Here is a 15,672-nt window from a genome sequence, read left to right as displayed (position 1 = left end):
GACACAGTGTCACTGTGCTGCTCAGCTCTGTCTGCCTGCTGTTCTGTGCACACAGGCCATCCATTATAAAGTTAATTAATTTTAGCAGCTGCTGCAGTGCAGAGCAACTCGACTCGCCGCTAATAGTCCGCAAATATTTGGGAATATGTTGCACTGTGAATTTTTAAATTGCTCAATGAACCAGAGTCACCCCGTCCGGCTCAAAGTGATAATGCATAATGTAGCCTCCGGTCTTGTAATGAAACCATATGCCCTCTTTGTTACTCTCAGTGAAGCGCTTGATAATATAAACATTTATCTGGACCCGTGGCAGAGACAGTGCCCTCGTGTGGATCCTGATGGCGGCACCTCGCTATTTCTGAGGTGCCCTTCTATTTCGTGGGCTTTGCAGCAGTTTTAAGATCTTAGAGTTTCTTGTTGCTCAAATGGGTGTAATTTCTGATATTTATATATTTACCTCGCCTTCATTGCTTGATGTGTTCACGAGAAAGTGGCATTCATAGTCATTAAATGTCACTCACAACTACATTGAAATTATGAAAATGTCACACATACGCAAACTGAAACCTTGGTAGGTTTGAATTTCCAACACCTGCACTTATTACAGTTCGCCGTGTGGTGGCGCTGTTGGTCCGATTTAGAAATTAGCACAGAACATTTGTTTATTAATTCAATTTGCGTGAAAAAACAGGACCGATTTCTGTCGCCCAGTCCATTCTAATATCTTTGGGGGCCTGGAATTGACTCGCTTGGTACACTTGCAGGTGTGTGATGGCAGGAGTTGCATTAGTACTGTCACTGGCCGCGCTGGCAGGGCAATGGGTGGTGCAAGCTGCAATGACCTATTGATGAGTGACCCGGCATTTATGTTTTTTTTGTTTTGTTCTTTTTTACAAATTTAGTACAGCCCCGGATCAACCTAGAGGATTGCAGTACCTGCTCTCCGTGTGCTTGATGTGAGCAAAGCCCTTGCACTGGTTCATTTTTCTGTTACCATGCTGTGGGGCTCAGTGCAGTGTTATGTTTTGTTATGTTAAATGAAGCTTGTAAAGCGCACTGACACCAATGGTTTCCTGGCGCTAATGACAGAAGAGTGAGAGCAGCAGCAGAGTGACTGTAACTTCACTACTTGTCTGTAACAAATTATTACAGGCAAGTAGTGGTATTTTCTTAGTACCACTAATTTCTGGCCTTAGAAGGGGCATGCAAGAAGTTAACAATGAACACAGGTTTGTAGGGTTCTAGCATCATTCTATGTGTTATAGCTGGTTGGTATTCCTCCAGATTTGCCACATAATTAACTTCAACCGCATTATTGTATTTCAAAGTTTATAGGAATGAACTAACCTCGCATATAACATCACAGAACAAAGATGATTTATTTATTTTTTTGCATCATTTTGGATAATTTGCCTTTTCCTTACTCCTGAAAATAGCTCCCGCTGCCTTGTAAATCGGCCCTCTGTTGTTGCTTAATTCCGGTGCCTCTGCCTGTGGTAAGAGCTCTCTCCTTCTCTCTTCCGCAGCGGGGGCCGTACGAGCAGACCTCGGTCGTCATCAAGGGCGTCTGGCCGAGGAAGGTGCACGCGGTGCAGGTGAACGCCAAAGACTTCATCGGCTACGGCGAGGCCAGCGACTGGAGCCCGCCGGTGTGTGCCGAGCCGTGGGCGCATCACTGAGAGGAGGGGGAGGGGGTCCAGAGAGGAGGGGGGCCCACCCAAGAGGGCCTAGAGGGCCACCCAGCCCTGCCGTGCAAGGGGACTTCTGGGCATCCGCCCTCCTTGGTGCTTTCATGCTGTGCTGTGCCTGGTGACGTTTGCTTGCTAGGCGCCCAGACTGGCATCAAAGCGGGTTCAAAGCACTGGGGCCACATCTGTGATTTAACCATTCAAAGCAAGACGGGTTATAGAGAGAAGAGCAATGCTCCGACTGCGCCTCTAGGTGATGCTTTGCCTACAGTTGGGCCCCCACTTGTCAGGGTATTTTCTTGCTATAGGTGAAATATATTTTGCACCCCCTGTTCTTTACGAGTGCCATCATGTGTTGTTGCTCACTGTCTAACAGTGGAGCGCTCCATAGAGAGGGACGGTTGCATGTGTGTGTGTGTTTGGGTGCGGCGGGGGGTGAATACATTGAGTTTTTAATGCCACTAAAATATTTTTTTTAAACGAAAACTTTGTTCAGCTATTAGAGCTAACTCTGTATTCCATCCATCCGAAAATTGAATGCCATTAATTTAGAAACTGCACTGATAATTTGCAATCTTTAGAAACAATATGACCTTGACATTATGTGTTTTGTGTAGAGTTATTATATATATAGCATCGCATGTCATGGTGGGGGAATTAATGTGGTACAAAAGGGGATGGTGATGGACGGAGCATCCAAACCAATCAAACACTCACACCCAGTCAACAGATCTGGGTTTGATCCATCACTGTTCTTTAGCCCACTCTGCCACCCCAGTTCAGACATGGCCATATGCAAATCAGTCTGACCCTGTGCCTCATGGGAACAGTCCAGCTCGAACTGCCAAGCCAGGTCCTCCCTAGACCGGAAACAAGCATCCTAGGACCGGTTTCTGGCATTTCAGCCGTCTTCAGCCAGGCTTGCTTGAATCCAGTGGCAAAGGGGGAATTAATGTAGCACCCCGCCGAATTGTAGTCAAATGTGGTGAAACATTATGCATTTCTTAGCCAGGAGCGCCCTCCTGTGTCTAGATATAAAACTGATCTTAAGAATGAAACTCGAAGTGTCCTGCGTGCTGTTTTTAGGTCTCGCCTACCATAGTTGTACATTATCTCCTGTGTGGACTGTACCAAAAACTTCCACTTGGCTTGGAACCCGCCCATAGCTCGCATTGGCTGGCTTTAATGTCACTCGATGGCTTTCCTTGCTCTTCTTGTGTTTGCCCCTTCCTTGCAGCATATCCTCTTTACTATGCTTTTGATTGGCTGACCTGCATCCTTCCACTGCTCACATTTAGGGAACTACATTTTTCTTTTTCATGAGGGTACATCTATTTTCCAGCTCTCTCCCTCATGTGCTTCTCCTCTACCAAATACCAGCTCCCACACTCCATTTTGTTCTCTGCCTTGTGTGCTGCTCTTGTGTTCTTCTCTCTGCCAGATTCCCCCGCGCTCTGTGTTGCTCTCTACCTTGTATGCTGCTTTTCCTCTTCTTTATCCCTTCTCACCCAACTTCAGTTTTATTTCATCCCGCACCCACTCCCTATTGTTTCTCCCCAACCGCTTCTCCATTGTCTTCCTACCCCTCTGGGTCCTTTTAATATGTATGTTTTTTACATTTCTCGAAGCGCCTAGCAGCTCCTTTTGCTACTTGGCTGTTCTGTTTGCCCAAAAATGCTCGAGGACAATTAAAAACGTATTTTTAAATTTACTGCACCAAGTGGGGTCCGCCATCTTGGATAAGTAAATAAAAAATAATATTGCACTTGCATGCATCATTCAGCAGGCAAGCGCGCTGCCAGCAAATACGTCATCAAGCTTGTAGGCACCTACTGAATGATGCATGTGCCTGTAGCATCCTGAAGCATACGGCCTGTGCGCGCGCCATGACACATTTTATTCTTTGTCTTGCTTATAAAGAATAAACTGAGGGCCATTGAGTTAGTGTTACAAACCCGCAAGACATTTGTGGAAAAATGTTCTCATAATTAGGACTGCCAGAAATGCCCTGGCACTACCCAGGCTGGGGAGCTAAAACCTTTTATGTGCAGGCTTAAACATTATACATTTTTTTTGTGTAGGGAATTACAGGCTTTGGCAACGTAAATGTAAAAAATGTAAATTTGATACTTGTATAGCGCACTACTCACCCGCAAGGGTCTCAAGGCGCTTGTACGAATACCACTGTGGAACCCATCCTGGCTTTCCCTTTGAGGCATCCATTCCTGGGCACCCCCAAGGTGGAGGCCAGGCATCCTTAGCATTGTGGGGGCCGTTGTGGAGATTAAGCAAGCTATTGCCCAGAGCTGCAGAGTGGGACTCCATGATTGGAATAGGCACGAGGCGAGAATTATCAGGTCTGTGGAATTTTTTGAGCCCAAGACCCGCCGAGGCGGGGAATTGAACCCTGGTCCCGGGCTAGACCTCTGCCTCAGGGTCTGCCGCTCTAATCATTGAGCCACACTTCTTCTCTCATAGAAGTGTGCCACAAAATACGTGTTGGCTGCCTCTTATGAATGAATGAGGGAATATATAAAGTGCAAACAGGTGCCCCAAAGGGTGTCCCAGTATTACCGGGAAATGGCTTTGAGTATTTTTATGAAGTATTGAACTATTGAACTGGCTAATACTAAAGATGTATTAACTGTAATCATGGAAATAAAAGATGTGTATCAAAACTGTGAAGAATTATTCTCAGATCATTGTCTCTTAAATTTAAAGCTGTATCATTTGTGTTTACTATGTACACAAATACTTCTATGCGCCTTCTAGGCGCCTCACTGTTCATTCACTGTTTGTTAAGGTTATAGCATGCCTAATTGTAAAATCAGATACCCCCTATGTTGGAGGGAAGCTTTATTAAGGGTCAAGAGGGCAGGGGGCTGTGCACAGAGCCCAGGGAGCCTTCACGGAGTGAGTGAGGGAGTGAGTTAGGGATAAAAGGGGCACCTTAATTTGAGCCGGGGTGTCTGGGAACGCTCGCTCTAAAAACGAAGGAAACAGATATGTGAGCCATGAAAACTGAGGCTGAAAGTTTAACAGATTTATTTAGAAGGTGCAACTTCAAGAAACATCAAGAAAAAGACATAAAAATACAAAGATGTGTATCAAAACTGTGAAGAATTATTCTCAGATCATTGTCTCTTAAATTTAAAGCTGTATCATTTGTGTTTACTATGTACACAAATACTTCTATGCGCCTTCTAGGCGCCTCACTGTTCATTCACTGTTTGTTAAGGTTATAGCATGCCTAATTGTAAAATCAGATACCACCTATTTTGCTCTAATTCGAAAACTAACTAAATGATATGGGTTATAGCGTCTGCAAACTGATCTTGTTAAAAGCGACAGGCTCAGCGAATATATTGTGGGATTTGGATTCATAGTTTAATAATGTAATAGCACTTATATTCTTGGCTAGCATAGAGCTAAATGGCATGCTTATGTAAAAAAGAGAATATTTGCAATAAAATGCTGTTATTCAAAAATTGGTCCTTGTGTACATATTTATGCAACAGGGTTTAAAATGTCTTAATGCACTTATTTTTTGTCTTCCTGGTACCTTGTTTTGTCGCACACCCTTTACTGTCAGTTTTATCCCAACCATATAACGTGATCTGATGGTAAGTTCACAAAGAGTCACCTCTCTTGTCCGATAGGAAATTTAGGGGGTTGTATGATGGAACCCCGCATGCATTTGCCACACATGCAACAGTAGGGAAGGTGTTTGACTTAAAATCCAACACCAGTCCAACAATGTGCCCCCTAAAGCAAGTCATTGTAATGACTTGCGGGGTAAAGTAACACGCGGTAATGTCACAGTCGGGATAGTGACTGCATTGTAAAGGATGTTTCCCACTTTAGAGACAAAATGTGCAATAGGGTCCAAGTTGCTGATTCGGAAACCAGAAAATAAAAACTCGATGCTGGTGCCATTCAAGCCTACTTGACAGGATCCTGATTTCCGAATGAAGTCGGATAACCTGATGATACACTGCCTTTAAGGCGGTCTCCCCTTCTCTCATTTTCTCTGCACAAAATACATATAAATCTATTAAAAGAACAGGCATGATGGCATGGAGAACAGTGGTCACCCTACACAGTACTTTAAATGGAAATATAGAAGTGCAGGTACTCCCTATTTTAGAGTACCTGTTTGCTCCTCAGAAGTGTCAGTACTCTTCCATTAAATATACTACAGCAGTGCTGAGATGTTTAGGTACTCTCTCTTTCAAATTAAAGAAGTGCTGGTACTGAGTACAGGACAGTACCTGTGCATTTAAAGCACTGAGCCTACAGCACTGTGCCCTACCGGGCCCCACCATGTCACACTGGGTGGAGTTCAGGGCCGGACTGGGAACCCAAAGCAGCCCTGGCAGTTTCCTCTGACCAGCTCCTGGGGAACCACTTTTGTTACTGGGGAACAATATTGCAGCACTGCTACAAAACTGACTCCCAGCAATAAAACTGCCCCCACTGCTCCAAAACCAGCCCCCAGCCTTGCAACCTCCCGGGGAAACACCCAATGCTCGGTACAGCCAGTCCGGCCCTGGTGGAGTCAGAGCTGAGTCATCCCAGACAGACACAGATATAGTACGGCATTATTGTCATATTAGACAACGTTGTGTCATCACACTGTCGTATTGTGCAGTACCTTGCATACAGGACAAGTCTGTACCATAGTGGGCAGTATTTTGCCTTTTTTATGCAGCAGGCCGGCATACAAAGCTGCATTTCATAGCCCCTTATTGTCTACCGTCAGAATTCTGATGGGCTGTTCGTTGACACATAGAAGTCATTATAGCATCACAAAGGCTCACAGTTTTCAGTTTTCACAGATTTTTACAGATAAATACAGGCAGAAAACCATCTATTCCTATATGTGTATTTATCTTGAAATATAGAAGAAACAAAATGAAAAAAGATCACAATTTCAGTGACTCGAAATGATGTCAATAATGACTGACAGACCAGTGGTAGTTCAGACCAATGGGGGGGTATTAAAAGGGAAGAGGTGTTGAAATGAAGAGTTAAGCAACTGCGAACATGCACATGTTCGTACTCCACTGCTGATATTTACACAAGTGAATTGCATACGAGTGATGCATTATATATGTCTTCCTACAGAAAAAGAAAGGAGGCATCCATGAGTGAGTGGATGTTTAGCCGTTAACAAATGTGGAAAAACACCAGTTGTACCTTCAATTTTTCAGAAGAAACAAAGTAAATATGGTTAACTGCAGATTAAATTTGCACAAAAAAAGTCTACTAAAACAAATACATAGAACCGAAGCCCTAATTATAACTAGGGCTCCTGGTTTTATGGTACTTATTTTTTTAATATTTTCATCTGTATTTATCCATATTAATGTTTTGGCTATCTTATTGGTATTTATTCATATTTATTTTGTGTTTTTTGAACAGATGAGATGATTAATCATATATTTCCACATGTATTTAATGGATAAACGTGCACTCCTACTTTGGTGCCTGCCAGGTCACATTACACAGTCAAAAATAATAAAAAAAATAAACCCACATTAAAAAATTTGCATTCTTGCACAAATACATGCTGTGATATGCAGTAATTTAAGTAAATCTCCTTGAGCTTTTTAACTCCCGATGCTGCCAATATGTACGTCTATTGGCCTGAAAGTCATTAATCTCTGCATTGAGAGTCACTCAAAAGAAACCAAATTATCTGTCTTTTTCCACGTTTAAAAATAAATGGAGACAGGAAGCACAATGTTTTCTGTCTGTATTTATCTGTAAAAATCAGTAAAAACGGTAAACAGGGAGCCCTAATTATAACTTTGTAGGGTATTGAAAACACCTCTTGGCAGGCTGCTCTACAGAGCACACAATATCCTGAAGGACGCGCAGGCATTTCCTGCTGCAGTGTGGGGAGCCAGGTTATGTTGGCATTGTCAGGGAAAGATAGTATAAAAAATATAAAAGAATGAGGGGAGTGAAAAAGGAAACAGATAGAACAGAGCAATAAAGTGAAAAGAGATGACAGGGAGGCAAACTCCAAACAAATACTGTGATTTCTTCACATTTTGAGGTTATGGAAGGGCCCAGAGTTGAAACTTGATTAAGAACATGTGAAATGGGTTAGACAGCACTAAAATACACTAGAAGCGATTTCTTGTGTTTGCTGTTTGCAGTTTATATTTCAAAAGGGGAATACATTTGCTTTTGCTGATTTTACTTGTTTTTTATGGGTCTCAACATAAAAAATATTGGCCAAACTGGTAAAATACTAGTTGGTGGCAACCCTAGTGTGAGGAAAGATGGGGAGAGGAATAAGTGGAGAGAGGTAAGGAAGTGGGTGGAAGGGGTTAAAGTACCAACAGAATGAACCTGTTACTTACCAGTAATCCTCATAACAGGGCTTAATTTGTGCCAGTGGTTTCCGGTGCTCGGCACCAGCACATAATTGTTAACACCGGCACTTATGATAGTCTGCCACATGGTGGTTCTGTCGGTCTAATTAAGAGATGAGCGCAACAACAGTTGTTTATTAATTCCGTACACATTAAATAGATTAATACCTCTCATCCAAACCATACGTGCAGCTTTAGGAGCAGGGAATAGTCTGAAGATCCAGATGCTACTGTCACTGGCAGCGTTGGCAGGGAAAATGGGTGGAGCAAGCTGCAGCGGCCTTCTGGCGAGGGCCCTGGCACTTATTCTTTTACAAATTAAGCACTGCCTCATAACCCTTAGGATAGTCCTCCACGTCATAGGCCTACTAGTACTAACGATGCCGCCCAGCCTCCCATAGTGATCACTACCTAAGTTTGCTTGAACTACGCTAAACATGCTTGGTATATAAAGATCCTTACCACTGCAGGCACTTCTTGTTAGTTAGCAAGTTATAAATTGTGTCGCAGGGACTGGGAGGGAAGAAGTGAAGATACTTTGATAAGGGAAACCAGGCTAAGGGTAATTAGGATTACAGGTAACGGGTTTATTACCCCTACGTCTCATCCTCATCATCATAGTCCTTACTCGTGAGGATATACCAAAGCCAAAAAGGAGACAGGCACAATTTTAAGTTGCTCAAACAAATATTATTTCACTGTACAATGAAATTCCAATCTATAATGCAACAGAACAGTATTTCCATTTGCCCAGGCAGCAGCTCTGTACATCTCTTCCATAGATACTCCCTGAACCTCCACCCAAGATGTATCCATGGCCCGAGTCAATCCCGCCAGCACATTATGTGGAAGGTGTTACCCCATAGCAATGTAGGCTTGAGAAATGCTTGTTTGACCAATGTACTGACCGTTGCCATTGTAGCCTTTTTACCTTGGCTTGCTGATCCATAAAAAACAAATAGAACCTGATATTTGCTTAATTCTTTTGATCTCCCTAATCAACAAGGCCATTCCCACATCTAGAGAAGAAGGGAACTTGTCAGAATCCTGAAAAACTGAGAGAACAATTTCTTGGGATGAATGAAGACAAGATTGCACTTTTGGTTTGAATCAAGGGTTGGATCCTAGAACCACTCTGTCAGGAAGGAATTTCAAAGACAATCAGTTGAGATGTCAATTGCCCCCACCTCCCTGCAGATGTTTTGTCTACCAAGAAGGTGACATTCGCGGACATCCATGAAATGTGAGTCCGATCTGATGGTTCAAATGGTGCTTTCTGTAATCCTTGCAAAACCAGGGAAAAAAGTATTTTCAACCTAAAATATTTTAGATGTTTCTTCGCTAAGGGAACAAAAAGTGATCCGTCCCCAGAAGCATATCTACAGGAATTAATTGTAGTCCACTGAGCTGTTAGAGTACTTGTCATAGTATTTATTATAGGAGAGTAGGATCTGCTTCTTATAGTCACCCCCACTTTTTGCTGATGTTTCACTGTTTTTCGACTTTAGTCTGGCTGGGGCCCTGCTAACCAGGACCCCAGCCTAGCTGCTTTCTCTCTAAATTGATTACCAGTACTTTAGGTACACTCCAGATTGGATTCTGGGGTACCCTAATAAGTCCCTAGTATATGGTATACTATGTACCCAGGGCATAGGTACCCCAAAGGCCTACCAGGGTCTGCAGCATGTATTGTGCCACTCCTGGGAAGCCTTCCAAAATGACTCCACAGGGCTGCTACTGCAGCCTGGGTAAGGTGGTGTATGCACCGCTTACTGAGATATAGGTTACCTATAGCTCTCCATATCACTGCACATGTAAACCTATCAGTCACCCCTATGACAGACCTTAAAAATCCTGAAGGCAGGGTGCTGGGTTTCATGTGAGAGGGTGCCCATTCATGAGCAGAGCCCCTCTGCAGCTTTCAGAACCTTTATTCCGGGGTTGTTTGTGAAGCAACCAAACCATATACTCTTAAGTGCATTATATCCTCGTGGTAAACTTTGGAATGGCTGCATGGAAACATGTCGTGTTTGGTGTCAAACACCTTGGAATCATACCCCCACACCAGTAACTACTGTGGGAGTATGATCCCACCCTACTAGAGGGAGAAACATGACAGCACCGGTATACCCGGTACCAGCTTAACAGACCCTGGCATCACAAAATGGATGCTGCCAGCCACGGACACGAGTCTGCCCTCCTGCTGCCGGATGAAACTCCAGCAGGGGAGGCCTGGACAATAGGTTTCCTAACACAGGGAGGTGTGACCACCTCCCAGACAGGCTTTAGTGTATTGGGGCTGGGTGGGTGCACTCCAAGAGTGCTTTGAAGTCTGCACTGGGGGCACATTTGGTGTCCCTGTGCATAGTCCAGCTCAAACCGGTTGCAGGGGCTACCAGCCCCTGCTTTGCCGCGAAACTGGACAAAGGAAATGGGTGTAGCCATCCCTCTTTCCTGACCCTCCCATAGGTGGGTCCCTAGAGTTTGTCCCACCCCTTCCTTGGGTATAAGATAGGAACCCCTGGCTACAGGACTTTAGATTTACCAGGACAAAACTCTAATACATAATCCTGGAACTTCAACAATCTACAAGGTGCTAGATGACTGAAGAATCTCCTTTAGAGTAAAGGAGTTACTCCCTTGCAAGGCAGGCACCTAAGACGCATCTGACCGGTTTGCATCTCCGAAGCTCCCGCCGGACTCCGAAGAATTTGCAACACAGGAGGTGGGTTCCCAGACTCCCCAGAGGCCGACCCAAGCTCCCAGCAAAGCTGAGACCCGTAGCCCTCGTGGGGACCGAGGAACCGGAACCCCTGGACACCATGCACATTTGCAAGTGCATATGCTTCTCGTCGATCCCTGAGGCTGTGCTTTGGGCTACTTGTAGTCCACACCCCGTGCAGTGTCTCCCCCAAAAGATAACTGGCCTACACTCACCGAGTGTCCCGTGGGCTGGTATTGTGTGATTCCTCTCGAGGTCCCTTTGCGATCCCTGGTCCGTTGACTTGTGGGTCCCTGTGAAGGCAACTCTAACTTTAATTGGGCTTACCTAGTTGCTCCAGACGTGCCCTAACTCTCCATCGCTTTGGGGGACCCCAGGACCTTGGTGGTCCGCACTGAAGCATCTTTTCTCTTCCTGTGTGGGGTGCTGTTGCTAAGGCTTGTTGGGTTCAATCCGAGAACCGACACCGCAGCACTCGACATCCTTTGTGGGACAGCTCGAATCCAGCTCCTGGTCATCGTCGACGCCTCCTGGTCCTTGTGAGTCAAGCTTCACCTCTTCGCACCTGAAACACCCGACATCGGTGGGCATTTGTCTATCGTGCCCCTGGTCACTGGCAAGTAACCCAGGCTCTGTCCCCTCTGCTTTCAGGTTCTTCAGGTTTGGATCACACCGGACACTTTTCTTCTTCCTGGCAGCAGCACTTTGCAGCAGATCGCCATTGAAATCAACGACGATTCCTGACACCATTTGACCCCTATGCACCCGGCTTGCCTGGGTGAGGTAATTCGAGTACTCCGGTGCTCCCGTGGGTGTTGGCCCTAGAACCCCCTAAGTCTAAAGGGGTTTTCTCAAAGTCCTCTCCTAAGAGTCCTTAACTTCTAAAATTCATAACGCGACTTTCCCATAGAATAGTATGAGGCTCGCGCCTGTGTTCTCAAACTGTACGCGTCCCCCGCGTGTCTACTGTGTCACTACCTTGGGTGGTTCATTGGGGTCCCAGTGATTCTACGTGCTCTAGGCACTGTGTCTAGTCAAGTCGTGGTTCTTATACCACTTTCTTAATATTTGGTTTGGTGGCCCCCTGGGACCCATTGTATATTGTGCTATTTACTGTCGTTTTAGAACTGTATTATTGTGTATCTTAGACTCTAATCTTATAAAGAGATTAGTAGTTAGTGTTTAGAAATAAATACATATATTTTATATATACCTGGTGTGGTTCTCCTTTCATTTAGTGATTCAAAAGGTTATAATCTGGTAAACCAAGCTGCTTTACTTTCCTTCAAGACTTAGCCTGAAGGCTGCTCTCCATAGCTACCACTAGGATAGCTTTCAATAAAGGTTGTCTTTAAACCTATTCATCAATGAGGGTTGTTTGGACTGGTGCAAGGTGCCCACTATCACTAGGGGACAGCATATACCAGGCCAACTTCTCACATTTATATTGCGCGTACTACCGCGGATGAACCATTGAAGCACTTTACGACGAGTAACTGCTTACATTTTAACATCGGAAATGTATGTGATTGAGATGAAGAGGAAGAGTGGCTTAAGGCTCCATTGCCATTTGTAACAGGGGAAGAGAAAAGGCCTCCTCAGCCAGGAGGGAACAATTATGATCACCATACATTTCTCCCCCCCACCTCCCGAATCCTCTGAAGCACATTCGGGAGGAGGGGAATCCGAGGTAAATCATAGAAAAGCTCTGGAGTTCATGGAACCGAGAGAGCTTCTATCCCCAAAAAGCATGGAAGTAGAGCATTTGTGGGTGGGCAAAAAGGTCCATACCCCAGTCTTGTCTTCCTCCTCCTCCCCTCTTGCCCTTTCCCTCCATGGATGCGACAACTGTCGTGACCCGTTTCTTCACTTGTTATTCTGCTTTGTTAACTCATGTTGGTTGGCAGTTAGACGTCATCCTCTTCTTTCTATTACGCATGCACAAATACACGTTGTCGTTGTATCCCTTTTTCCTTTGCAAAAATATTCAATAATGAAATGTTGCAAAAGAAAGGATAGCATAATCTCACCTGCTGAGACCTGGCAACTGAAAACAGAATCAACTACAGAATCAAAAAGATAGTTTGAACAGCATGTTAGCATAAACATTTGAGCATTAGTACTGAAATGCCTGAGTGGGAACTGACTGAGATGTAAATAAAAAAAAAAGGAGACATATGTATTCTGTTTTACGCATGCTCTTCTATGTCTCGTGGGTAGCTGAAACATTGATCACTGTTCATTAATACACTTGTATAAGCATACAAAGCAAGCTGAGACTCCTTTAAAAACTGTTAATAAGATACAGAATCTGACTAATAGATTGATTTGCACCCAATTCATTCTAAAAGAGAAGCTATGATTCAAATCATGTTTTTAGGCTGAAATCTGCAACACAGCCACCAGTTTTGTTCCAGTCCTTTTACCCGACAAACTTAAAAGTGCCTGCAGTATGTGTGCCAGTTTACAAGTGGCCGCTCAATCTGTAAACATTATTCCAAGCATCCTGCTAGGCTTTCCCGCGGCCCCAGGGACTGCCACCTCCCCGGGGCTAAATATGAATTTAATGATGGGGGGGATGCCCCCCCCCCCCCCGCAGCCCCGGGGACCACCACCTCCCTGTGTCCTGAAATGGAGGAGGCAGCGCTGCCCCCCTCTTGGAGCCATACAAGGCCCTGGGGACTGGCACCTCCCAGGGCCGGCTCTTGCTGTGTACTGGGTGACATCACTGATGATATCATCCACAGCATCACTGACAAACCCACTCACACCCCCACAGAACCTTTCATACACCCATTCCCACACAACCATTCACAGACCCAAACTAGTACTTACACACTCGCTCACTGTCATAGATCTACACACACATCCACTCACTGACCCATTCAGCCACTTATACACCCACTCACTCACTAATACAGCCACTGACATATACACTCATACACTCATACAGCCACTCACACGCTGAGTCAGTCACCCATAGAGCTACCCACACATCTAGTCACTCATCCATACAGTCAATCGCACAGCCACCTACTTACCCATACAGATACACATACACCCACTCACTTACTTATACAGATATTAACACATACACGCTATACAGTTACTGACACAAGCACACACTCACCCATACAGTCACTCATATACCCCATCACTCACCTATACTGCGTTTCACATGCTCAATTACTCACCCATATATCACTGACACATCCACTCACTCAACCACACAGCCATACACACACTCACTCACCCATACAGCCCCTCACACAAGCACTCACTAACCCAAACTGCCCCACTGACTCAACCACTCACTCATCTTACAGGCAGTCACACACACCCACTTAGACAACCATACAGGTACTCAGACAACCATCACTCACCCATACAGCCAGTCACATACCCACTCATACACCCATGCAGCCACTTAGACATTAACTGACAGACTGATACAGACATTCACACAACCAGTCACTCACTCATACATTCACTGAGGCACCTAATTAGTCACTTATACAGTCAGTCACAAACTCATTAAATCATCCATACAGACACCCATACACCCACTGATTTACCAATACACCTAGGCATATATATTTAACATTCATAAACTTTTCAAAAACACTCACAGTCAGTGGATAATTTAATCAGTGACGTCATCTGAGAGGCCATCAGTGATGTCATAGGCCATGTCATGAGTGATGTAATATGTTAGGTCATAAGCAGTGCATTGCGGGGGTGCGAGTTATTGTTAGCTCAGCTAACCATAACTGCTGAATTTTACTGGTTTTGTATGAGTGAAATCTGCACCTAACTATAACGTCCCTGTACACTTTGTGTATATATATATATATATTAACCCCGGGAGTCGTACTCTGCTCCGCCAGTGGAGTTTACCGAGTTTTACCAACTCCACGCTCTGCTAGGAATACGAAGTTGGGCAAAACGCCACCTCCGTGGCGGAGCGGAGTACGAGGCCAGCCCCAGAATTTATTTTTTTTTAAACACCACTTACCTTGTCTTCTACCTGCCCTCCTCGCCGCGGTGTCTCCCTTCTTCGAGCGTCGTCCTCCTCGCGTCACTGTAGGTATTACGTCATGTGTGAACGGCGTGAACACTGTGCATGCGCAGTTCACGGAAGACGTAATTCCTACACGGATGCGAGGAGGACGACGTGGGAAGAAGGGAGACACCACGGTGAGGAGCAGGGCAAGCAGAAGAAAAGGTAAGTGTTTTTTTTTTATTTTTTGATCCTGCTTTGTGGTCCCAGGGCAGAGCGTGCTCCGCATAGTCCCACTGAGTTTTTTTTTGCTCCATGGAACTACGCGGAGCAGCACTACGCATACTCCACCCAACATTACAAAATAAATAAACATATATATATATATATATATATATATATATATATATATATATATATATATATATACAGAAAAGGGTAAAAACACTCCACTTAGGCCTAGTCCATTGTAGACAAAAGTGTCAATTAAACAACTAGCAAAATAAATAAGCAATCTAGGACAAAGTCGATAGCTCTCACCCTTGTGACACAAAAGTGTTTTTATTTAAAGAGGATGCCAGAGCAGAAGCAACACAGGGGAGGGCATGAGGAACACCGAAGCTACATGATGGGAAGGGGAGCGAAAGCAACAGTGGGACGGCTGGAGGGGCACAAGAGCAACAGGCAGTGGAGGGCGAAAGCAACATGGGGTTGGAGGAAAGCAACATGAAGGACACTGTTTGGAAAAAGTGATGGGTGGAAGAACATGAGCGCAAGCAAGAGCATCCCTGCCAAGTACCACGCATCAGGGGTTAGACTAACACATTTTAGTGCTGGTGTCCGCATAACTACATTAAAATGCATTAGTCATGCATA

The 15,672-nt window shown here is 44.7% G+C and overlaps 1 protein-coding gene across 1 annotated transcript in view; it reads left to right on the top strand.

The window, feature by feature from the left end:
* The window catches only part of EBI3 (Epstein-Barr virus induced 3), a 30,428-nt gene extending 25,251 nt beyond the window's left edge, over positions 1-5,177 (top strand). The window contains exon 6 of the mRNA XM_085637782.1: positions 1,527-5,177. Within this exon, the coding sequence (XP_085493908.1) occupies positions 1,527-1,679 (153 nt within the window). The 3' untranslated portion in view covers positions 1,680-5,177. The remainder of the gene's footprint in view (positions 1-1,526) is intronic.
* The last annotated feature ends 10,495 nt before the right edge of the window (positions 5,178-15,672 follow it).

The sequence above is a fragment of the Triturus cristatus genome, chromosome 12, assembly GCF_964204655.1.
Source record: "Triturus cristatus chromosome 12, aTriCri1.1, whole genome shotgun sequence".
Taxonomy (NCBI): Eukaryota; Metazoa; Chordata; class Amphibia; order Caudata; family Salamandridae; genus Triturus; species Triturus cristatus.
This window is presented reverse-complemented; position numbering and strand designations above follow the sequence as displayed.